At 37.8% G+C, this 26,471-nt stretch overlaps 3 protein-coding genes across 6 annotated transcripts; all 3 read right to left on the reverse strand.

Annotated features, from left to right (window-relative positions):
* Positions 1 to 269: 269 nt before the first annotated feature.
* LOC140777143 (peroxisomal adenine nucleotide carrier 1-like) lies at positions 270 to 4,041 on the reverse strand. The gene is made up of 5 exons (XM_073121065.1): positions 3,735 to 4,041; positions 2,061 to 2,292; positions 1,798 to 1,944; positions 1,019 to 1,185; positions 270 to 840 (listed from the first exon to the last, which is right to left on the reverse strand). The coding sequence occupies exons 1-5, from the start codon at positions 3,878 to 3,880 to the stop codon at positions 561 to 563; spliced, it is 972 nt and encodes a 323-aa protein (XP_072977166.1). The 5' UTR covers positions 3,881 to 4,041; the 3' UTR covers positions 270 to 560.
* A 1,904-nt stretch (positions 4,042 to 5,945) lies between these two features.
* On the reverse strand, positions 5,946 to 16,850 carry LOC140778100 (uncharacterized). Of its 4 annotated transcripts, none has more exons than XM_073122661.1 (6): positions 15,802 to 16,850; positions 15,145 to 15,262; positions 13,560 to 13,795; positions 9,989 to 10,232; positions 9,724 to 9,850; positions 5,946 to 6,945 (listed from the first exon to the last, which is right to left on the reverse strand). In XM_073122661.1, the coding sequence occupies exons 4-6, from the start codon at positions 10,165 to 10,167 to the stop codon at positions 6,313 to 6,315; spliced, it is 939 nt and encodes a 312-aa protein (XP_072978762.1). In that variant the 5' UTR covers positions 10,168 to 10,232; positions 13,560 to 13,795; positions 15,145 to 15,262; positions 15,802 to 16,850; the 3' UTR covers positions 5,946 to 6,312. The 4 variants fall into 4 exon arrangements, with proteins under 4 accessions (XP_072978762.1, XP_072978759.1, XP_072978760.1 ...); XM_073122658.1 differs by having other exon boundaries at positions 9,989 to 10,295; XM_073122659.1 differs by having other exon boundaries at positions 9,989 to 10,295; positions 15,145 to 15,635.
* A 166-nt stretch (positions 16,851 to 17,016) lies between these two features.
* Positions 17,017 to 21,559, reverse strand: LOC140778101 (S-formylglutathione hydrolase). The gene is made up of 7 exons (XM_073122662.1): positions 21,353 to 21,559; positions 20,754 to 20,871; positions 20,044 to 20,091; positions 18,170 to 18,366; positions 17,953 to 18,051; positions 17,769 to 17,834; positions 17,017 to 17,356 (listed from the first exon to the last, which is right to left on the reverse strand). The coding sequence occupies exons 1-7, from the start codon at positions 21,494 to 21,496 to the stop codon at positions 17,171 to 17,173; spliced, it is 858 nt and encodes a 285-aa protein (XP_072978763.1). The 5' UTR covers positions 21,497 to 21,559; the 3' UTR covers positions 17,017 to 17,170.
* Between the last annotated feature and the right edge of the window lie 4,912 nt (positions 21,560 to 26,471).

Here is a 26,471-nt window from a genome sequence, read left to right on the forward strand (position 1 = left end):
ATTATTTTTCAAGCGTAAAAACTGAGTTCGACTCGGCTAATTTATAGCTTGGCTCGAGCCGATCCGGGCTACTCAGGACTCCCAAGTTAAATATATATGAAAAGTAACCGTGACGTTTTATTTGAATTGAATTATTTTGGGGATATCTGCATTGTATAATTCATATAAATTTGAAAATGAGTAGGTATGAAAAGGTTAGAGCATTGCCCATCCACAAGACAGCAAAGAAGGAAAGAAATGTGATACTCTTGCATGTTTAACAGAGAGAATGGTGCATTCCGGAGCAATAAAAATGTTACTAGTCCCAGATGCCCCAAATCTTCCTTGGTAAATAAGAGTCAGATGTGATAAGGATAATTTATACCAATGAAAGAACCAAAGATTATTTAAGAGAAAAGCCCTGAGGGTTATGTTCCTGTAAAGATATCAAAGCAACTAAATTATATAAATGATGTCCAGAATTCTTCCTCATTTCCTGGACTTATTTCTTTGACACCAAAACCACATGCTTCGCAACTGATTACATGTGTTCTTTTTTCGTTAAATGTGCTCAGAAAGGGTTATGCACTCTTTATTGTCCTCCGAGAAGCCAACAGATATCGCCGAAGAGCAAGCATCGAGATCCATGTATACCTGGAGATCTTCTCCTTGATCATAAGAAGCAATGCTGAAGCAAGAACAGTCTTCAAAATCTGAGCATGCAGCCCCTTGAAGAAGCCTAGAATGCCTTCCTTCTTCCATATAGCATACAAGGCACCCAGGAATGTCTTGGGAGATTTCGGTTTGCCAACCTCGTTATCCCCATCATCTGAATCAGAAGCCTGAATCATGACCTTACACCTGTTCACATGTATAGGTGCAACCATATCAGACTGTCAACGCAGTCATTGCCAAATTGCAAAGAAATTATGAAGACAATAAAGTAAACAATTTTGCAAAGTAGCATAGAGTAATTTTCATCCAAAAAATGTTGTTTCCTTTGATAATGTGCAAGCAAATTGACTGAAGAACTAAATACCTTATTGCTGGATATGTCAGTACGGTTGCCACACTCTTTGAAAAGGCACCAAGTACAAAAGCTGATAAGGCAGAAAGAGCTGCTGGAGAAGACTCCCCAGTTGGTGGCAAATCTTTGCTGCCCTGTCGATGCAGAACTCTATGCTTCAGTTGATCATATACAGTGAACTGCACAAACCAACCAAAACAAAGATCATAACTGATCCTTATTGATCCCATATAGGAAAAACGCCACAACTACAGAAAGAAGGAAATTGCACTGCTAAGAATGTAAATGAAGGCAGAGATAGCTAGCGCATGCAAGCGCTCACACACACACATACTCTTGGCTACAGAATAAATATAAAGAAACTTAACTGGAGGAGTAACTTAGAAGGCTTCAAAGATCTCGACATCAGCAACATAGAGATGCTCTACTTATAAACTCGGGACACAAATGCACTTTGCATTTCCTTTTCTCTTGCATTATACACCAACTTCTGTTGACTACTGATAATATCCCTAAAAAGAGTTTAAATGGATAATTTATCCTACTTTTCTATACCAGCATTTGTGTCATTTCTAATTTTGACAAAATTTAATAAAACTTAATCCTGATAATTATGATCTCATTGTATAGAAAAAGATGTCTAATTGGCCACATGCACAAAATTGCTTTCTTAATTACAGAAAAACAGAGAAAAATGCATGATATAAACAATTACTGAACAGAAAGATTTGAGCATTGAATTCTATGCAGTACCTATACAAGCCATGAGTTGCAAAGTGACAATTTAATACCTGAATAGCAGGATTGGAAGTCAAGAGAAGCGATACTCCTAGGCCATCAAATGCATCTCTCCAGGAACCCTCTGTAAGAGTCTCCCAGAATCCCTTGGATTTACCAAAAGCACATGTTTGCATCCGAGCAGACACGATATCCAATGGCTGAGTATTGAGAGGAATCAACACAAGAAAAGAATCAGTAGATTTTTTATGTCGCTAGCAAGCTGTGTTTCTTGTTTTTAATTAAATTGATTTCAGACAGTGTTCTTTCCAGTTACCTGTGTTAATATAACAGTGCAAGCACCAGCTGCTGCTCCAACAACTAGGTTGGCTTTTGTTCCGACAAATTTAGCTCCACTCTTTACTAAATACAGCCGTTTAAAGTAGTTATAACCATAAAAATAAATAAATTGTGATATGAAAGATTGTAAATTCTTCGTCCCAAGCCCCTGGTAGAGAGAGAGAACTTGGTTGCTAGAAATTGCTTCCCATAAGACATCTGAAAGGTTCCTAGAAAAATCAAGATAGGAAGAAAGTCACTAGATAATTTCTACAATTTAACATTCATCAGGTGTAACAATGAACTCGACAGATCTTTCAAATATCCACCTCTGTGGGAAAGTGGAAACTCATATCTGAAGAGACAGAAACAACTTTAAATTACTCTGGATTTGAATGCCTTAACTAATTTGTTGTATTGGTATATTTATTGGCATTTTGATGCTGTAAGGGCCAAAAAAAATGCATTATATGAGATTTACACTGTCATATACAATTTCTTTATCAGTCTATGGAACTTGAACCTTGTTTATTACATATTCAGCCAAGTTTGAAACACTATTCCAAAAATATACTACTACTAAGGTAGCATTTCATCATGTAGCATTCATCATCAGTAGTTCTTTTGCAACATGAGAAAAGGTAGATAATATAGCTTCTTAAGTTAATGCTTTCCAATCTGCAATCCACATAACATGAAACTATGTGTCTAATCAGTAAACAACTATCCAGATTATCAAGTGAGGTACTACAAGTTAATTAGTCAAGCATGAAAGAAATAATTTGTGGAACAGTTAAAGAAGAATTCTTGGTATCTAATCAAAAGTCTGTTGAATGTTGATCACTGGTTATAAATCCTGTATGAATTTTTTCAGCACACTAATCACTTATGTGATGTCATCTCATGAAATGTGTCACAAAAAGGCTTTTTAACCTACTGAGTAGTTGACTAGGTGTGCTGAAAATTAAAGATGCATTGCAAGTTTTCAAGTAGTTTTATGAGGAGTTAACTAAGTTGAACAGATTTGAGATTTGATGTGACCAGTGAGATCCCTACTACCACCAGCTTCTTCTTTCCCTTCATTTATCTCTATTTTTCCAATCAATCAGTCCAACAGACTAGATAATCACGGTAGCTTCTTCTTCCATCCAAACAGGCCAGAAGAAGGATCCCAATTCACAACAAATATTGGACTAGTTCAGCAAAATGAAAGGTTTACCTTGCACTTTCATTGTGTCAATTCTTCACATACCGCGATTAGAGAGATCTAGAAGGGAAAAAGCCTCCTTACTCTTTCATCACATTTTATTCTCTCAACTTCTGCACATCTTCCACTGGCCCTCCTTACTCTCACTATAACAAAAGCCCAATCTTTCCTTCTCTGTTAGATCTAATTCTCACAGCCTAGTGTCCCTACTTTGGCAAACTTAAATTCAATTGATCTTTTGCCGTATATAAACTCTTCAAATACATAAGTACAATCAAGCTACTTCCTTTTGATCTTCCACCAATGCATTTAGACATGCGTAAGGAAAGAATTCAAATAATTACTATAATCGGATATAGCTAAGGGCAAAAATAAGAGATCGAGGAACATGGTCCTCTTCATCTCCACTGGAGAAACTAAACAAAAAGAAAAGAAAAGAAGGATCGAAAAGGATTAGAATTAGACCTGTACTTTTGGCTGCCGTGGGATTGGACTTCGGCTTGGTACTTGGTCTTGCAGGTATCGAGAGGGTAGAACACGGTAGTGCTCACCAGCGCTCCCACCGCCCCCGACGTCGCCTCCGTCAACGACTCCCAATCCAATCCCGCCATCTCCGCCTCTCTCTCTCTCTCTCTCTCTCTCTCTCTCTCTCTCTCTCTCTCTCTAAAACCCCTTAACGACGGCAACTTCCCCTCCCATCCCTCCTCCTCCTAAGATTACGAGCTTTAAACAAGTCGTTATGCAAACTAGTATTATAATTTGTAGAAGTTGGAGAACCACTCCCTCTCTCTCTCTCTCTCTCTCTCTCTCTCTCTCAAATTATAACCCCTTTTTTGGTATGGAAATTTCTACTGTGACACAAAGACACTCATAAACTATTAAAAATATCTAATTCTGACGTCATAAATATAAAAAAAATCAAAATAATTCTTATTATAAAAGATAAGATATATTGATAAACTAAAATTTTACTCTATTCTTTCTTCTAAAACATAAAAGTAAACATATAAAACATACACATATATTTCTCCTAATAATTTTTAAATAGGAAAGATAATAGAAATCTAAAAGAAGAATTGGTGTTTGAAAAAACTGTAATAAACCATAGGGGTCGTCTATGTGTCACAAAAGAAATTTTTAAATAGGAGTTATAGTTTTAAAGTGTAATTAATTTTTCTTTTTTGTGTTTATTTTGTGAAAAAAAAAATTGCCACACCAGTAGATTTGTAATGAAGTAATATAAAAATTGAGTTATAATTTATAACATATTCTGTAAATTAGTTATCTGCAATAAAAAGATTATTTTTTTTTTTACTTTCTTTTAGTTTAAATTCTTTTTAGCCCCCACATATTTGAACAAATATTATGTCTCTCCACCTTTGAGTAAGTTGTAATTGTTGGATTCTTCATCCAAACTTAGCAATATACATGTCTTTTTAATTTAACTTACTCCTTTGAATTATTATTTTGCACCATTGACCCACATGAAATTTATCTCAAAATATATATTTAATTAATAGAAAATAGGTTTATTTAAGTCATTTTGTCATCGCTGTCAATGATATTTTTAATTGCGATTTATTTAAAAGTACAAGAATACAAAACAAGGTTAAAAGAGTAAAAGTGATTTTAATTCAAAGTATAGAAAATAAAATATTATTTAACTCTTCTTCTTCTTTTTCTCTTATTTGACAAAGTCTGGAGGATAACATTTTTAATTACAAGGCCTAAATGCACGTCATGCACTTTCATTAATTCTCATACGAGTAATGCTGTGTTTATAAACAATTTGCAAGCATTCTACAAGCAAGATGACATGATAAATTTATTAATATTTAATAATTTATTTCTTGATCTTATAACTATCAGTATTAATGATCAAGATGATATGTTATTAATATTTAACGGTGTTTGTAAAGTATTTGTAAGCATAGCATTACTCTTCTAATATATAAACTTTTCTATCTTATACTTTCAAACTTTATTGTTCGAAATAGTTTTATCAATTCAATTTGTTATTCCTAAGTATACAGTTTTCAGGTAATTAGATTTCTCAACCGCAGATAGTAATAAAGAGGCAATTCAATTCAATATCAATGTTTATTTTTTTTTTCTCTAAATATAAAATAAATAGGATATCAAATTGTGACAAAAGTTTGTGATCTTATCTTGGTTATATGAGGATGAAAACCAATCTGAATCATGAGTCTTTGTACTTAAAAATATATGAAGAAAACAAGAGAGTATAATAAATTTCAAGGGGAACAGCTATCCTTGCTTTGTTATATATAAACAATCAGATATATGAACATGTAGATCCATATGCAATAAAACTTGAATACAAAAACTAAATTGGAACAAGTAGTGCATGTCAGGTTGTGGAGGTTGGTGATCAGACAAGCCGACGGAGAGAAACATGATCATTATTTTAAAGAATAAATACTCAGAAATATGGAGAGCGTGAGACCAACAAAGGGAAGAAAAGAATCAGAGAAGAAAAACATCTAGCCAGCTTTGTTCTAGTAGATGGATGGAGAAGATGATGTGCCAAAGGAAAAAAAACAGTACCTCTTTTTGGAAGATCAATTTCTGCCTCTCTTCTATGCAGATAAATCTATGAGAGCAAGTTATCAATTCCTCTAGTAATACTACTGAATAAGTAATGGAAGACATCAATGAAAATTTAGCCAAATATCTACAACTGATGCATAATAAATAGTTCACTATAGAAACATAGTCTATCTCATAAAGAGTAAAAGCAAGCAACCACTGACAGTAAGCAGAACAAGCATGTACTCCTTTCTCAGTGAAGGAGAACAAGCATTTAGAATGTTCAAAACATAAAGGATCATCCTAGGATACTTCTCCAAGGAAACAAGAAGGAAAATGTTCTTCCAAGGATTAAGCAATTTTTCACAAGTTTTACTTCTGTAGGTCTCGCCCTTTTATTGTCAGTCCTTTTTTTAATTTTTGAACTTCCAAACTTTGTGCTCCTTCAAAGGCATCTTTATTGTATACCTGCATGGAACTCTTCATATTCAGCTCAAAAGAAAGACACAGTCTTACCTTTGTCGCTGTTGTAGATGCTGTTTTGAGAGAGCATTTCTACTAGGTCCATGTCCTTCAAATTCCCATTTCCATTTACTATAGAAACAATATTTGGCGAAACTACTTCCTTCTCAGTGCCATTACCAGCAGTAGAGCTGCATCCAAACTGATCAAACAAGTAGCTGATATCATCTTTAACAGGCAGCACCCTGCTGTCCAGAAGAAAGTCAGATGTATAACCAAAATCATAAAATGGGATCAATTGATTCTCGTCAATATCAGGCTTTGCAATTTGCTCCTCATATGGCATGCTCCCTTGTACTGCCTCCAAGTTGTTGTCGGATTCAGTTATGTTTCTTTCTTTTGAAGTGGATACATTTGCTAATCCTGAGTTTGCATTGTGACTCAAGCTTCTGATGTAGTTCTGCAACATGGAATTGGGTTTTCCATACTTGGAGCTCCTGAACTGCTTTTTGGAGATCTGTCTACGCTTTGTTGTGTTCCAATGGTTCTTGATTGCATTTTCAGTCCTTCCTGGAAGTACCTTGGCGATCTGAACCCACTTATTTCCCAACTCTCTATGTGCTTCAATCAGCATCATATCTTCCTCTTCAGTCCAATTATCCATCTATATGAATGAAGAAAGGTCAATCCATGGCAAGGTTTAAAACCTGCAATCAACCTGAAACCTGGAGACTCTAATGAATGCACCAATGTGAATGAATACTGAATTTTAGTTCCACAGAGTCCGAAGGTTATCAACATGCAGGGTTATTGGGGAAAAATATTTAAAATAAAATTGCACTAAGTTCATAATATTTTACTTTTGAATCTCAATCTATTAACCAAATTAGTGGCTTTCTCTGTAGGATCTCTTGCTATAGCTTGATATGTAATTTACAGATAGATCTGTTAGGTGGCATGGACCATGCCACATTTACCATGCTGGCACAGTAGACCGGCACACCTGGCATTACACAAAGGATGGCACCAAAGCCTGGCACACCCTAGCATTACACAAAACATGCCAAGACATGCTGATATTTCTAGTTCAGCAGGTACTAAAATCATCTTGTACATACGAAGCCAACATGCTGCCGGACAGGGGTGCGCTGACTGCACATAAAACCTTGGACAGGTAGATGTAGGTAGCCTTATAAGTTACACACTTACATCTTGTCACTTACCATAAAAAGGTCTCCGCATCCTTTAGGGTATGCAAGTTTAGAACAACAAGTGTCCTATCATCAATATGCGGTGGTTAACTATATGATATATATATATATATATATATATATATATATATATATCATTTGCTATATGCAAAGGTTAACTGTATGATATATACATATGCTCATTATATGCAATCATTGTAGTTCAAATAATAAAAGCATTCCTTATTCTGATAAATACTTAAATGACTAAACAATGTATTCAACTGGACTTACGGATACTTGAATCTATCAAAGGCACCGAACAGTAACCTCCAAATCCAACTCAGATACAAATATTTTATCAGGACAAATAACGAATGTACAAATTGATAGACCTGCCAGTCTTTTCATGTAAGGTAATGGCATTATTTTGAAAAGTCTAAGTGCTATTGAAAATTTGAATTGTGCAAGCCATAGAGATAACCACCAGCACATTCCAACTTGAGACCCTTCAAAACTTAACTGATGCTTAGAATTTGGGAAACTTGATTTTTCTGTTTTCAACAGCCTGATCATATGCCTTCTCTAGCTGATAGGCCATGCTATCAAGTTACCTATTAGCTAGTAAATAATTGCCAAATCCTGCACAAAATCTTATTATATTGTGACTGTTGTCTATGCAGCACTTTCCTTTATTGTAGAAGTCAACACAGTGCAATTGACATAAACGAAAGAGTACAGATTAAGAAAAAATAACATAATCAATAGGACAAATGACATTTTATGAGAACTTATCAATATCACAGTGCGTTGCATCACAACTCTTGCCACACCATAAACACTCAATGTGCATGACATAGAAATATCAGTGTGGGTTAAAACATGTTACTTAATCGAGATGACCAGTACCACAATCTAAAGTATGTTTTAGGTGCCTAATGGGTTCTCTCCAAAATCTCCCCCACGTCTATTGTAGTTCATATTTCTCCAACAAGTAGCATTCAAAAAATTTGGAACTTTAAGAAGTATCAACTCTTTCTATCAATATATGGGTTCTTTTATTGTTCCTGATAAGGAAAAGCTAGAAATCAACTAAGAAATTCTAGTTCAACTAAGAAATCCTGGTTGAAACTTTGAAAAGGAGATTATCTAATTAAAAACTAAATCTAATTACTCAACAAGAATGAGCACCCGTATGATCTGCTATTTGTATATTTATTGTAATTTAAGTGACTCTACCAAACAATTGTTACAGGTATACCCGACTCTTAATCTCAATAGTTTGGAGATACCATATTAACTTTCGTGTGCACAGTGGTCAATTTACTTAAATTAAATAGTCAGACATGCTTAAATATAACTGTTTGGCATTTGCTTTCTGATCTTCACAAGTTTACCCTTAAATACTTTCCAGTATTAGGTAAGCTTAGAGTTAATGCATAGTATATATACATATTTATATACATGGATGTATTCCCATACATAAATATGTGTGTGTATCTGTAACTTCATCATGTGTACGGAGTATGGACGCATACACGATATGTCTGTGTGTTGCATTTGTTAGTATTGTATTGCATTTACCACATTATATTCATCCGAAGGATTTCAACGTTTTCACCTCCTAACATAATATTCATAATTACTTTTTGTATTGCTCTTTGGTATTATATCTATTTAAGTAGAACAAAATGATCAAGTATCTACTATTATGGTATATGTACATTACTCTCTCAAATTAAGCTAACCAAATTTGGCAGCAGCTAATGGATGCAGAACCTAGTAGTGTATACCACAATACCCTAAATAAGTAGAAATCTCCTCTTTTCATAGTTATTCTCCTGTCCTTTCTATAAATCCACAGATTTACCACAAAAACCAGAGTAGGAAAACCACATTTGGCACCGGCTAACCACTGCAGCACGTGCCAACACAAATATCTCCTTTTGAACTTAAGTGTTATTTACCTGTCACAAACAGTTCATACACGTGGCAGAAGACATGAGCAAGACACGGGATAAGACCTACAGCATGTACACTTATTTATGACACATATATATTTCCAAAAAATGCCAAAGAAACATGCATTTACCATAAAGATTCAGAAGGTTAGAACTAGTAAGAACATTTTGCAATCAAAAAAGTAAAATAATGTTTTTCCACCCATCAAAATAATATTGAACTTGTGCTTGGAAAAGGAAGAACTTAAAACTTTGAAAAATAGAAATTTACATAGAAAAGAGAAGGCAGACCTTGATGTCAGGCCTCAAATGATTATGCCATCTTTCTCTGCATTGCTTTCCAATTCTTCCTTCAAACATCTGAGCAATGTGAGACCACTTCCTCTCTCCATAACGCTCCACTAGTCTAATTAGCAATCTAAAAGGAAAATTCACAAATTCTATTGAGAGGAATATTATGTAAACACTTAATAGTATTGAAAATTAAATTATCATATTCTACAAGCACTTAACAAAAAATTAGATCCCAAAAGAAGAAATGTTGTATGATACCAACCTGTCTTCCTCAGGTGTCCACTGACCTTTTACAAGGTCAGACTTGTCGGAAGAGATTTTGGACTTTTTTGCAGAAACATTATTCTTTTGTGTCTCAACATCAGAACGAGATACTTTATTTGCATGTGCAAGATCATGTGAGATCTTGACGGACTCTTCAACCTCAAAGTTTTGAGGCATCAAAGCCCTCTCGATATCATTCTCTGAACCATCACCTCCGCATCTCTTCAAATAACTTGATGAACCTACATTTAAGGAGCTATCAGACGTCGTAGACTTGTTAGGTATCCCTGCATTGAATCTTCCTTCTGCCAAGACATCATACAGATCATTAGAATGCCAAGAACTTTGAAAACCATTTAGGTAAAATGCTTCAGTAGGCGATCCATCTCCCACATAGCTCTTTGGATATCCAAAATCCATGCTAGCTGTTTGCGGAGGATGGGAGCAAAAACTCGAAAGATTTGGTGTTGTGCAAGGGGAAGGAGAAGGAAAGGGAGATGAGATAGACATAGTGTGAGATAGGGATGGTACATTTCCTTTATATAAGGGAGGAAGAGACATAAGGTCTATGCATCAGTTTTCTTTTCATTTTCTTCTGTGGTCTGTGGCCGTCTGATAAAGGTCAAGCACAAACAATCTGACGGCCACAATGTTTTCGCGACTGCGACTGTTAAGCTTCCTCTTGATAGGGTGACGAATGGAGTGATATTCTTTCAACAAGCGGTAAGGTAATGATTGCACTCCTATCCTATTTTGGAAGGATTCATACCAAAGAAGAAGCACTTGCACATATTTGTTAACTTACCTTATATTTGAATATGCTCACTAAATGTGAGGATGAATGTGGAGCTCATTTAGTGCATTTTGTCAAACTACCAATTATGGAAATATTTTCGACATCTGAGATTTACTTACTTTTATATCATCAACACTAACATGTATTTACTGTATAATGTACCATTTCTCAATGAAATGTTTATATCCTAATGAACAGTTTTGCTTTGTTTTATGCTCATTTTTGTACTTAAAGTGAGAGATATAGTGATCATGTCCATTGACACGGACGATGACTCATAATGTATATCAGATTTGTTTTCTCTTTATTTATTTATCTTGTAGCTCATTTTCTGCACTTTTGAAAGGTTGTAAGAAATGTATGGTATGGGCATCATGCACACAATATGCCATATGAAATGATAATATATGGATATAATTATTGATAATGATTTAGTCCACAATCACTGTGAAAGAGATACTTTAAGTTCATTCACCCAAAGTTTAACTTTCTTACCACCTGCAACAGTTGTCCTAGAATAGAATATAACCCAAGAATTTGGTGATGGGCAACGTTGTATAAAGTAGAAAACCCATTTTTTATGACAATTCACAGGCTTGTATGTGATTTAGGTTAAACTGCAACCAATCTATAAATAACATGGGAACATCCATCAAATTACAATAGTATGCCTCTGAAGTACTACTGACATTTGAATGAGACCATGGTTTGAAATTTCGTCCAAGATAGAACATTATTCGCTGAAACTAATGAACAATAAAGGCCAAAAATCTAGGTCGAATTTAGACCGTTGTTTCGAGCTAGTACTGGCTGAAACCAATTTGTTTTGGCAGAATTTTTGTTTGCTTTCTCTAGTGGCTAAAACCAAAATCAATAATACATTCAAACCATGTGAGTACAACAACCCAACCAATTTAAATGCCTAACAAACAGAGTAGAATAATGGTTGTGTCAATTAATCCTAGTTGTGCAATTACTAGAACTTATGTCTAAGTTGGAGTTTTTATCCTAATATGTGTCAAAGGGACAAGAAATATGGCAGGAGAGAACAAAAAATGAATTACTTTCTGAGACCAATAGTATGAATTTTGTATTTTCTGGGAGAAATAGATAATAACTCATTGGAGCACATGTATCGTCAAAACACTGTTTAGAGACATAACTAACCACAAACTGCAGTATATGTGGATTACAAGCCTTCCTTTGCATGTTACTTATAAACAAGCTATCAGCAATATATATATATATATATATATATATATATACAAGGCCAAAAAAGAGTATATTGAAAAACCAACCATAAAGTAATAAACGGTTAATTTTCTAAATCAATAGGGCATAAATAGAACAAATGGTAAACAATCTCAAAGCAGATTGCAATACAAAAATAAGATGTTCTCATAGCTAATAGCTAATTAAACTAAACTATTCTAATGGAGGTAGTGATGCAGCTGGTTCCCTGTTGGCTCAAAAAAATGTAAGCACTTATGCAATAAAAAACAAGTCATTGATTAGTCGCCTACTGCCGAAATGATCTTATATCGAGGAAACTATCTCTAATCGAAGAATGAATTTTCTAGATGGTAGGATCTGAACAGAAAAGAAGTGCTAGACTTATTGCAATCATTCCAAACAGATCCTTTCCTTAAAGGAGTAGGACAGTTACCAGAATTGGGACGTTAACAGGCCATATGCATGTCCTGGTAATTATGGAGCAACGAATATAATCACAATTTAAGAATTAAGATATTAAATCAGCTTCAAATTTTACAACTGTCATGAAAATTTCAATTTTGGATTAGATTTAACAAGGATTAAAGTTCCACAATCAGACTGATCTGACACGTTCATTGCCTGGACTATTTGCCTTCATAACAGGTGTATTCAGAGAATGTAAGTAGTAAGGAACCTTTAAAATCTAGATTACTTTAAAATCCTTCAGTTACTTCTGATATTATGGGAAGTTGAGTTTCAAAATTATCCGATGATCTCTAATACTTCTACCTATAATCTGCTCTTTCATGCACTCTTTAATCTAACAACGGCCAAAACTTCCAATCCCCCTTTCAACAGACTAAAAGAACTTCTCATTTTTAACCATCCTGCTCTGGCCAAGTTGATGATTTTAAAAGACTCCTTAGCTTCTACTATAGAGTCCTTTGTAAGTCTAGTCCTACTCTAATAGCTTATGAATTTTCATCGATTTATTTTGTTATCATTAGACGAAGTCAAGACCATTTTCACTTGGTGAAAATGATATGTAGAGACCATTAGTATCGTAAAATAAATCTGCTTTTCTATCTTAGGAGATGGCAGTGCTGCATATCTGGCTTGTTATGGAGATCACCAAAGGGCTTCAAATATTTGGGACTTTCTTTATAAACTCACACAATGCAATTTGATGATTAGAGATACAAAAAGTAACAACCGTTCGGACTCAAAGAGTCTAAACCTTACAAGTAGGTTTTGAAAAATTATATAATGAAACAAAGCATCATCCGAGTAACAAATGAAGTTCAACTTTTTGGGAATTATGCAGGCTAAAGAATACAAGGTCCATCATCAGAATATATGAACCTTAAACTTGCACAAAAGACATGCTGAAAACTATTGAAGACTAAATAAGATCCTCGAAGTATCTAGATGAAAATCTCTCAGTTGCCAAAAAATCCACATATAATCATGTACAATAGACAGATACAAAAACTAGCATGTGAACAAGTGAAATTATGATATATTGAAGAAAATGTGCCAAAAAGCAGTAAGAGCTCACCACGAAATCACCCCAAGAATTTACTTTGTATGATTCCTCCTCTGCCGCGGGACACATCGAAGCCAGTCTACTGACTTGATTTCAGGTTCATGCCAGTAAAGAGTGTCAATGCAATGACCCAAAAAATTCATGAAGACTTTTCTTTTATTATAGATTCTCTTCTTTTGTTTCTCAGTGGAAATCATGCAGGAGATATGTACCCAATCTCCAGAGGATGTTCAATGCTCTTCATGTTCCTATGAATTGAAATATAATGAGCTAACAGCTCAGTAAGTAGTTCCACTTTACAAAATTACTTGTCTAAATACGGAGGAATTGAGAGGTAATCATTTAAATTACATTAACATATATTTGTACATGTTTAGCACATTAGATAAATAATGTTCTTTCTTTCATTTATCGGATAACCAGATCTAACAAAAAAGTTCTCCTTTTCTACAGTCATCTTCTCTCTATTTTAATGGTTCTCACTTTTCAAAAATTAATCTCACATTTCATGTCATATATAATATACACAATCATATCAAAAGTAGTAACGTACACAACCATGTCAAGTTTAATGTCATTATCTATCTCTTGATAAATATAAACGAGTATCTTAACACAATCTGGTGTCAATCCAACAATCAGCTCAAAGATCCATCAATCTCATAGTGATGCAATGTTTTCTCATGGATCAATGTGGAGCTACAGGTCTGATAGCGTATCTAACTAGGGTCACAAGAAGATGCCCCACTACAGCAATCTCACTCTTAACCTCTTCTACTAGTTTGGCAGAGTCACCACAAGGTACTACCTGTGCACCAACCCAAATTTTCCCTGGACTTTTCAGATTGGGTTACTCTCATTTTCAGAAATGGACTTTCAGATGAATTCATTTTATTTTAGTATTACTCAATCCGGTGTCATATATCTCAGTCCATTCGCAAACTTCATGTTTTCTAGTATGTTAAGTCATCCTGTAACTCTTACAATAAGTTAATTAACAATGACAAAGTGTGAATTCTCACATAGAAGGTCATTTCAGCTCTCCATCTACTAACATGCTGATTTTATTTATGTAAGTAGTTCCGTCAAGACATACAACATATCTTTAATATTTTAACCAATTTGTATCAGCGCAAACATCAACAAAGATTTGACAAATGATTTTGCACGATGCCATTATCCTGGAAAGCATATAAGATAGGTTAGCAATTAAAGTGAACTACTTTTTTTGTATAGAACATGATAACTCAAAAAGAGTAATGTTGGTGGTTAGTAAACTAAAGATTCATGACAATCTGAGTAAAGTTAGCGTGCATAGAGGTCCAGACATTTCTTCCAATTGACCTATAATCCATACGTGCAATTTTCTCTAGTAGCAATAGAGATGAACTTTATAATTGCTGTGAACCTAGAAATATTTAATCACAGTAGATAAACAAATATATTAGAGGTTTGCTATTTATCATAATTTCTCAAAAAGAATTAATGCCACACTTTAAGATATTTCTCTAAGTTCAATCTAATACATCTTAATAAATCATAACTCTATTGGGTATCTACATTTAAAGAAAAAACAAATAAGAATGGAACCACTCACCAATTATTCCAACTCTTTTCTCTCTTCTTTTTCTCCTCTTCTCCTCCTGTGTGACCTCTACTACAGAAGTAAAGCACATGCCCCAATTGTTCTTCTCTCTTCCAGTGTCTTCTTCTTCCTGGGCCAAACCTCAAATTTACACAGAGACAATTCGACAAACATATTGTTGCATATGAGAACAATGAGAGTAAAAAAAAAAACTAATCTTTTAGCAAGTATTCACAATCCTACTGCGAATCACATTAATCAAGGGCTTAAAAAGCAAGTTAGCATCTAGATGCTAATTTTTCTCATCGAGAGAGAAGGGCAAAGTAGAGGTGGGAAAATTTGGGGATAGGAGGCAGCTGAGTGCGGTGGCGGAGACCATCAGAGCCAAGGAGGTCTGCCAGGATTTAAATCGAGCCGATCCATTCGCATTCAAAATTAATATTTGATTCCCAATAGAAGATATCCGTTGGCCAACTTCCGCTTCCCGCCCTTTCTTTTCGTCCCTACGCAATACATATAGAGGAGGGATAACGGTCGGGAGCCGCTGTCTAATCTCAGCTTCTCACTTCCAAGAAAGAGAGAGAAAGAGGTTATTGTGTTCTCGTGATCGTGGAGTTCGATGTGGGTTATTCCTTCAATCCGAGCGAGGATGAGTTGGTGATGAATTACCTTTGCGGTGGGTCCGCGAAGTCCCCCTCCCGTCCGACTTCGCACCGTCGTGGAATCCATCTCCGCTCCGCCGTGGGAGCTCCTGGCCGAGCAAGACAAGGCATACTTCATCTCCAGGAAGACCTCGCTGGGTTCGTCAAGGAGGCGGGTGGCTCGCAAGATCCCGAGCGGGACGTGGAAGAAGGAGATGACCGGCGAGACCAGAGAAACGGAAGCTTTCTTGAGGCCGGAGAAAAGGGAGGTGGTGAGGTGGAAGAAGAGCCTTCTGACCTTCTGCCCCAACGTTCCAAGAGAAGCAAGGGCTTCGTAATGCACGAGTTTCAACTCCTCCTCGGGCCAGAAGATGATCAGGGTGATCATCAGAAGAAAAGAAAGAAACCTTCGAATCCTCTGTCTCTGATCAAGTTGAACCCAGGGGCTCTCAGGAAGAGAAAAACAAGCAGCAGCCATCTTTTTATTTCCTCTCAGGAGGAGGAGGAGAAGAGGAAGAAGAAGAGGGAGGAAATAACCATCGGCGAAGGCGGCATCAGCAGCATATCATCATCATGCTTCGAGCCCTTCATCAATTACTTTCTTAATGCTTACGAACAAGAACCTCAACAACAAACAACAACAGGCATCGCCATTGTGGGAGATCGACGACATCGAGACGATCGAGTGGGGGCGAACGAGATGTAAACGATGTCTTAAAGCTTCTGGACGACGACTATGTCTTGGTTTGGGACGAACAAACAGCTTAAACACATGCACCACAAATTTTCGCCATTGATCCTGCGTCATCTCTTGCAGTTGATCATTTTCTCATCCTCACTGATCTGTATATATCTGCTAGCTGCACTTAGTTTTAGGACAGAACAAAACACTGTTATCATTTTATTCTTAATCCAATTGCCAATTTCCCATTTCATCTGGTTTTTTTTCTCCTAGATAATAATTTTTTACCATTTCGTCTTTTGTATACCGTAGAAGATTGTTATCTAAGAACGCAGGATGGCAGAGTTAATTTAATCATGGCGCATATAAAACATTCTTAGAACAATTGAGTCCCTCCACCGGGAAACATTTGAAGCAAATCAATTTCAAGCAATGTGTTATAACTTCTGACAATCTTGATTAGAGAATAATATAATGGTTGGGCATTACAAAGCACCAGCTATATGCATGATCCTTTATTAGAAAACTCAAAGGGCGCGGCGCAGGCAGAGTCATAGAATATAAAACAACAACAGACGACTCAAATTAAATGCAGTACAAACTTAGGATTCATAAGGAAAATAGTTCATAATTCAAACTCAACGACAAAGTGCATATGATAATTCTACCATCCCACACCCCAAGTGTTACTAGCAAATGGGTAAATTTCTCAAAGTCATGAGCTTGTCCTGAGAGCTTGGGCATGATGGCAGATGTGATCATCAATAAAGGTAGCAATGAAGTAGTAGGAGTGGTCATAACCAGGCTGCATTCGAAGAGTCAACGGAGCGTTGACGCTCTTACAAGCCTCCTCAAAGTTATGTGGAAGCAGCTGACCATGCAGGAACTTGTCATCCTCTCCCTGATCATAACAAGATAGCATTTATCGCCAATATAGAACAACAATTATAACGTAAAAATGGTGCATCATCAGTATGAGCAAGATCGAAGTAAGCAATCAATAGGAGATATACAATAGCCTAATAAACATCTACGCAGCGTTGTAACCACCTGCATCTCAATGCCTTTTAGATTGTTTAATGGCAACAAGTACTAAGAATTCTACTGATTTCATATATAGTGTTACAAATGAAATTATGAATAGCTGTTGGACTCCTGAAGAACCAGTAACCGCAAGTCAAAGAAGCATGCATTTAAGTATCTAATTTTCAAAAAATAGATTGGATATTAGCAGGACAACCAGATGAGTCAAAAACAAGGAAAAGATGCATAGGGTCCACATTCAGCCTATTCCAAGATTAAGGTCGCATTACCTGATCTATCAGGATTGAATTTGAAATTTTGTTACACTTACTAACCAAGCAGGTGGCGTCATATTCCTGCAATTAATAAGAAATCCAAGTACATTTCTCATATCTGGCAAAGAAGAAAAAATAATGGAGGAATTTCCCTCAAGAAGTAAAGTGTTCTAACTACGGAAATACATTGAATGATTACCTCCCAGTCTAACTGACTGTTACCCAAGTAGTTTGAGAAAGCTTTCTGACCCCAGGGGCATTTCACGGGATTGACTATAGGTGCAAAAGCAGACACTGACTGGAAACAATGTTGAGTTATGACAAGCACTGATTAAAGATTTACATTAGTAAATTTCTTGAAAAGAAAATAGCTGTTGAATCCCATTTAAAAAATAATGTAACCCATCAGAGAGCACCTTGTATTTGTCAAGGTTTTTCAAGTAGATTGTCAGAGCTCCATGTCCCCCCATTGAGTGCCCAGAAATGGACGCACAGGATGTATCAAGCTGATCAAAATTTTCACTAAGAACTTTTGGCAACTCCTTGACAATGTAGTCATACATGCGCCAGTTTTTCCACTTCTCATTAGTGGCGTTTAAGTAAAATCCAGCTCCTAGTCAAGAGAGGAAGATCCACTGTAAAATGTACTAAAGATGGTGCTCAGATTTATTGTATAGGTAAAGCATATATATAGGAATACATTCTCCGATGGTTGTATATTTATCTGTGTACATATATATATGTATGTATGTATTAGGTAGGTTGGAATCAGGGAAAGAATTCCCTTAATTTGTGTGCCTCTCTAAGAACATCACTAGATATTTAAAATGGAAATCATAGCCTCCCCAATATCTTAGACTTTATTGCACTTCTACACAGGAACCATGACTCATAAATTGTTACTAACTGGTAAACATCGATTGAGTTAAGCTCAAAAATTCTGTCAAGTCCAACAAACACATATTTTCCCTTCCCAGACTCTCTCCCTCCCACCCTTATGTTTTTTCCTGTTCTTTTCTCAAGAACTCCTTCATGCTTTCTACCTTCTTCCGGTCCCCACCACCGCACCGCACCCCACCCGCTTTTTTCTCTCTCTCTCTCTCTCTCTCTCTCTCTCTCTCTCTCTCTCTTTTGGTCATAGAAACCCTAATACCACCAAGACTACCTTAAATGTAAACCCATGAGCAAAGACCAAAATGGAAAAATAATCGGCATTCAAAATTTTGAACCTTTTATAGTTCTCCATATATGGACCTAATACATGCAAGTTGCATAATTTAAAGAAAATTTGCTAGCATTAAATTCATTCTAGATGGAATCTTAACTCCAGATATTGTGACTAGGTACGAATATGGATAACATATGTAGTTAGATATATGGATATCATATGTAGCATGACTAAAAGGTGCAAGAGAAACAAGGAACATATTGCAGTTGAAGATAAATCATATTTTAGAGATTTGAAAGAATGAAATTTTAGCAAAGGAGAAGGGAAATTCACCACCAACGTAAATCTACCCTACAAGACTCCGCCAGAGTGAATATTGATTATTTGATCTTTGATAAGTTAAACAAATATCATCTCATCAGAATTGCTCCCCAAGTAGTTGATATTAGCTTCATCTTGCACTTCCACTTTTTGTGCCTTACTAAAGCATCTCTGTTTTTCTAAACTCAGTGCAAACCAGGGACAAGCTCAGACTATTGTTCATAAGTTGGATGAGCTTAAACTGCTAGACGGATCTCCCTATTGGTTCTCCATCAATTTTGAAGTGTTGATGTCATGTTGACACTTGACAATAGGTCCTCAATGAGTGTTCTAAACTTCAAGTCGTGTTTATAGCTATAATTCTATTATTTTTCCTAGAGAACTGGATGATGATAACAATGAAAAGAGCTTTATCAATAACTAGACCAAACTGACAAGTTTGGGCTGTAGTTTAAAAACTCATAATAAACTAACAGCGTAGTCATAATCTTTACCATTTTTCCTTTAATTTATCCAGGAAAGGTATGCCTCAATATTCATAATATTCTGAAGATTCAGTAATCTCAAACATTATAGTGCTCAAAAGCCAATTTGCATTTTCCTCCCATAACAGAAGCTAATTGAACATACTGGTGGGACTATTTAGCATGATGAGATATGTGCATAATCTTGGTTATAGGCTTATAGCCACGTTATTCTTGCATAAATATGCACCAGTTAAATGAAAATTATAGCAATTAATTTATTCAAAAGCTAGTATCAAAGATCAGATTGATCAAAACTTATAGCTTCCAGCCTTACCCACACCAAAGTCCCAACTATCTGCCTCTCCTTCTATGTTTAGCCCTCCTGCATTAAATCACAGAAAGATACATAATCAGCAACCAACTATCCCAGTAATAGAAAACCAAAATATAAGAGAATTTGCAATGGATCGTGTTGATTAATTGAGTAGTATTTACATCTTACTATCTTAGGGTTACATAAGGAAGAAACTCCTTAGTGCTTTGAATCATGAAGAGGGGGACCCTCTTAATGATGACAAATAGGATACATATCTTATACGTATGGCAGTGTCTTGATTAACTTGAAACCTTTAAGAGGGGTTCAAGAGTTAATTAAATCCATAACAACATAAGTATAGTCGAAGAGCTGTACTGATTCTGATGTAGCGAGTTAGGATCGGTTATGACCTTTATAATGGAAGGAGAGTTAAATTAGCATAAAAAACATATTTAGCATTCATGCAGCTAGCATCACAAGGAAGTAATTAACAGGGTTTAGATGCCCTGGCTTAAACCTTCAGGGGAAAAAAATCATTAAATAAATAAAGGAATGGATTGATGCATCTTAAACCAGTATCAGACAATCCCACAAGTGAAGGTGTCATAACATTTCTTTTGTTTTTGGAATATGTCAAATAGCAAGCAACATATGAAAAATGAAAGATAGTAAATGAAAATATAAATGAATGTTAGCAGAAAATAAACAAGAAAAGCAATACTACTTACTTGGAGATGTATCAGGAGCAACTAAAGCGACGCCCTTGGCGGAAGCCATCCGTTGGGCACCAGATTTTGTAATGAAATTCTCATCTGTACATGTCAGGCCAGATAGCCAGTACAGAATCTGCAACACATGAATCCAGTAATCACCAAGACTTAAAGATACCAAAATCCTTATCTAACGTCAACTTGAAACAGGCAGCAATACAAGCAACGAGCCGGCATATGGTTAGCAGTAAAATCAATAGCTTAGGGTTGCAAAGCCCACACTTTCCTTAGTGAAGAATCAACATATATTAGAAAAAACGACATAGGAAAAAGTCATGAACAATTTCTGATCATTTTAAGCCGTATTAACTGTGAAACCACAAATCTAGACTTTTGTCAAAAAAAAAGAAAAAGAAATGTGAGACCACACAAGAAGAGCGAGAGGGGTAATTCTCGTGCGCATTGGTGGAAGCCTAATGCAGTGGGATGTTGACATCTAAACCACAACCAAGAATCCCTAATCATGTGTCCAGTCTCCTTCTTCTCCATCTCTCATACGCATAGTAATAAAATCAAACACCTTACGTTCAGATCGGAGGAGGCATCTTGGAACTTACAGGGAATTTCGTGTGTGGTGTGGGCGAAGGGGGGAAAAAGATGGTGAATGTCATCGAGCAGCCAAGGGTCGGGCTGAAGTGATTGTAACGCCGGTTGTATCCTCCAAACATCTTGGAGCTGCTCATCTCCGTTGGCTTCTCCATGGATTCACTTCTCTCTCTCTCTCTCTCTCTCTCTCTCTCTGGAGTCGATGGGGGAGAGTGGACAGTGTGGGTGTGGTGACATAAGAACATGGGACACAGTCGCAAGCCGGATACTTGGCAACTTTCCATTGGCTCTCAAATGATTTTATTGTTACCGTCAAAATATAATTAACACTTTATTTTTTATAAAGCTTTTAATATTTAAAGAATATTTTTTGACAAAACTAATCGTCCTTCTTTTCTTTTTACGCTTTTAGAACACTTCAAAACATAAATAAAATTTTATATATCTTAAATCACTTTAATAGTTTTAGATAATGACTAGGAGATTGATTCTAGCTTCAATCCAATTTAAATTAAATCAAGCTCGAAATATAGCCTAATTTAATGATGAAAATATACTAACTAATATAATAATATTATATCTCAAAGATAAGCTCTATTGTGTAGTTTATTCTCTCATATGAATACAAGTGTCAAAGCCATCACTGTTTTATTGTAGATGCTTTTTTTTTAAAATGCTAATAGAATCTTTTTATTCTCTTTTAATCATATTTTATCAAAATATCTTTGTATTGTCTTTTAATTACATTTTTAATCACTCAAAACAATCTTGCGACTAAACTTTAAAATCATCATCTAAAGTTACTGAAACACCCAGACCTCCAAATACACGTGGAAACCGCGTGGGTAAATCCCCCCACGCGGTGTATCACATGACCTGTCAGTACAAGGATTTCACAAGGCACACAACAGCACAATTTCACCATAAATAAACTCAATTATAAGAGTCCGGATACAAGTCCACAGGCCACAACAAGCCTTCCAAATATACATCCAAAATACTAAGTTAAAGTCCAAAAAGATACATCATCATCGTACCCTCGCAGGGGCTTAATACAACTAACATACGTACTAGAAAGAAAGAAAGCGGCTACTCCTCGCTACCCGCACCAGCGTCATTTAGCTCTGAAATAATACGCCACGAAAGGTGAGCTTACAGCCCAGCGAGTAGGATCCATACAATCTAAAATAATGACATCACATGTGTATATCCAATGTATGCCTAAATTTACTAACGATAATGACATGCTTATTAAAAATGACTTATCACAATTTACTAAGTCAATGCAGTTGATAAAGATTACCAATCACTATCTTGGAACATGCTAGTTTACCAAACATATTATGATCAGTTCACACAGATATAAAGTTTGAGACAATCTCTTATTCGTACACATCTCAATCATAGGTTTACGTGTTATGCACAGCAATAAAATAGCAGTTCAGTCATCTCATGTCTACCAAAACAATAATCATACTTATCATCGCTCACCGAGCTATTCACCACACAGGGTAAATACTCTTACGAAATAATCATCCATCATCACATACATCGAGGGGGGATATATACACATCTAGCGGTAATGTCACCTACACGTGTATGGCGACACTACATGTGACCGGTTGTCTGTGGCCATCAGACTCAGGACTCCGGTCGTAAGCCCATATCTCACTCTCTCTAAATCATCACCGCCCTCGGCGGGAGAATCAGGAGCCCTCGGCTCATCAACAGATGCCCTAACCCTGCGTCGTCGGGTACCGCTAGAGTTATATCCCCGCCTCACAATCATGTTCTTCTATCATCATAATCTAGTCCTAACTATGCAGTATAACTACCTGAATGCCACACAGGCTTCCCGACCTCAGGTGTAGGCCGCTAATAGTATAGACATATATGATACACTCTGCCCTTAACCCTGGGCTGAGTGAGTAGGGGTACTGCCTAGTCAGAATTCGACTACTAATAATAGGTGGAAGTGGTGCAGTGTTTATGCGTGTATAAAGCATGTTATAGTCATCATGATCATTACAGTCCATATTCACAGCAATCCTACATCTATGCAACGGTATACCATACAGGACACATGTAAAGCATTATCATACACATTAACATTCTCATGATACTATGATGAACAGATTATAAATAACTACATATGCAAAAGATATAACAGGGGGTACCAACTGCATGCATTAATACTGACATTTCCTACTGTATCATGATATTCTAGATTTGTATAACTCTACTCGCCTGGGGGGTCTCCACGGTAAGGTAAAACTCGTCAGCTAGTCCGGGATCCCAAAATCTTCCTCACGCGGTGTCAATCCTATTAATTCACGCAAGTAAAGTCATTAGCGAACTAATAGAATTTATTATCTTATTAGCACATTTATGTTTGGTACGAGTCAAGGGTATCCTAGGAATCTTATATTATCCCAAAATTAAGGATCAAGCAAAACAAATTAGGTGAAAATGGTAAACAGGGTTATAGGATCCAAATGGACCCAAATGGGCTAGGCTAGAGGCAATAGGTAGGCCCAAACCTAACCCACAAAGCAAATAGGGCCTTGGTGGGCTGGGCCCAGCCACAGCCCACCAAGGTTGGAATAGTGGGCTGCAGACTGCAGCCCACTCCACAATGGGCTAATGGGCTGCAGCCCGCAGCCCACCTGGATCCAAGGCTAGGTGGGCTGCGGCCCGCAGCCCACCCAGATCGGGCTGGTGGGCTACGGTCTGCAGCCCACCCCCAACAGATTAGTGGGCTGCAGACCACTACAGCCCACTAAGGGGGGGAAAATGGGTGGGGGGTTAAACCCCACCCCTCCACCCCATCCCCTTCCACTCCCGATGGAAGGAGGGTGAGGCGGAGAGAAGCCCACGAGGCTGCGGGGCTGCGGCGGCGCGGCACGAGGCCGGCGGCGCAGCGCGGGGACGGCGGCGGCATGGGTCCGGCACAGCACGAGGCCGAGGAGGGGAAGGAAAAGAGGAGAAAGGAAGGAGGGGAGGAGGGCTTACCGGAAGGGGGGGTCGGCGAGCTCGGCGGCTCCGGCGGCTGTCGGCAACTACGAGAGAGAGAGAGCGAGAGAGAGAGAGAGAGAGAGAGAGAGAGATAGCCAATGGAGGGGAAGGTGAGGGGCTGGAGGTGGGAGGGCTGCGGTGAGGGAAAGAAGAGATGAGGGAGATGGGGGGAGGGTGGCGTGCACGGCAAGGAAGGGAAGAGAAGAAGAGAAGAAAAGAGGGAGGGTGGCAGGGTGGCAGGCCGACGCACGTGCTCGGCACGTGCGTCGGTCAGGGAAATTTTTTTTTTTTTTTATTTGGGGTGTTACAACTATCCCCAACAACAAGGAATTTCGCCCTCGAAATTACGCACCTGAGTCAATAAATAAATGAGGGTAGGTAGACTGAATCTCTTCCTCAGGCTCCCATGTAGCTTCCTCTACTCCATGATGCCGCCAAAGGACCTTGACCAGCGGTACGACTCTTCTTCGGAGAGTCTTCACGCATCTATCAATGATCCGTACTGGTTGCTCCTCATAGGACAAGTCCCGATTTAGCTGGATAGGTTCTTCCCTCAAAACATGTGACGGGTCATGTAGGTACTTCCTCAACACTGACACATGAAATACATTATGAATCTGTGATAGCTCCGATGGCAAATCCACCCGGTAAGCAACTGGTCCTATCCGTGCCAAGATCTCATAAGGGCCTATATAACGAGGGCTCAGCTTGCCCTTCTTCCCAAACCGAAATACCCCTTTCCACGGCGAGACCTTGAGGAAAACCCTGTCCCCGACTAGGAACTCTAAGTCTCGACGTCGACGATCAGCATAACTCTTCTGTCGACTCTGGGCAACCTGTAAGTGTTCCTGTACCTTCCGCACTTTGTCCACGGTCTCCTGTATCAGCTCTGAGCTCTCTATCTTCCGTTCCCCCACTTCATCCCAACTGACAGGTGTCCGACATTTCCGTCCATATAACGCTTCATAGGGGGGCATCCCAATGTTGGAGTGATGACTATTATTATAGGCGAACTCAATTAGGGAAATGTGTCGGTCCCAACTGAGTCCGAAGTCTGCAACTGAGGCACGTAGCATGTCCTCCAAGGTCTGAATCGTCCGCTCTGACTGACCGTCAGTCTGAGGATGATAGGCAGTGCTAAATTGCAATTTGGTATCCAGTGACTTAGCAAAATGATGCCACAGCCTAGAGGTGAACCTAGGGTCACGATCAGAAGTAATGGAGACTGGTGCCCCATGGCGAGCAAAGATCTCATCCCGGAACAAGGTGGCTCGATGATCCATAGAATCAGTGGTACTGACTGGGAGGAAGTGAGCTGACTTCGTCAATCGATCCACAATCACCCATATAGAGTCCTTTTTCTTCAAGGTCTTCGGCAGACCCACCACAAAGTCCATGGTGATATGCTCCCACTTCCACTCAGGAATAGGTAATGGCCTGAGTGTCCCAGCCGACCTCTGATGTTCGATTTTGACCTGCTGACAAATCAAGCATCGAGCTACAAACTCTGCAATACTCTTCTTCAATCCTGGCCACCAAAAGTATCTACGAACATCATGGTACATCTTCGTCTCCCCAGGGTGCACACTGTAAGATGTCTGGTGGGCTTCTTCTAAAATCTCCCGACGGAGTCCGCCCACGTCAGGTACACAGAATCTATCTCCAAACTTCAGGGTTCCTACTCCATCAAGGCAAAAACCCTTTTTACCTGAGTCTCGAACCTGCTGGAGGACTTGCAGTAAATAGGGGTCTTCTACCTGAGCAACTCTGATCCTCTCCGCTAGAGTCGGCCTCACAGTTAACTGGGCCAGCAGTCCAGTACCCACATCTTTGGCTACGATGTGCACGTCCATCTTCTGCAGTTCTCGAAGGATGTCCTGCTGCTGAGTAATCAAACTAGCCAAGTTCCCCATCGACTTTCTACTCAAGGCATCCGCCACTACATTTGCCTTCCCAGGGTGGTAGTTAATAGTGCAGTCATAATCATTCACCAGCTCAAGCCACCTGCGCTGTCTCATGTTCAGCTCCCTCTGGGTGAATAGGTACTTCAAACTCTTGTGGTCAGTGAAGATCTCGCACTTCTCCCCGTAAAGATAATGCCTCCAAATCTTCAGG

The sequence above is a fragment of the Typha angustifolia genome, chromosome 15, assembly GCF_048772165.1.
Source record: "Typha angustifolia cultivar Huaian chromosome 15, ASM4877216v1, whole genome shotgun sequence".
Taxonomy (NCBI): Eukaryota; Viridiplantae; Streptophyta; class Magnoliopsida; order Poales; family Typhaceae; genus Typha; species Typha angustifolia.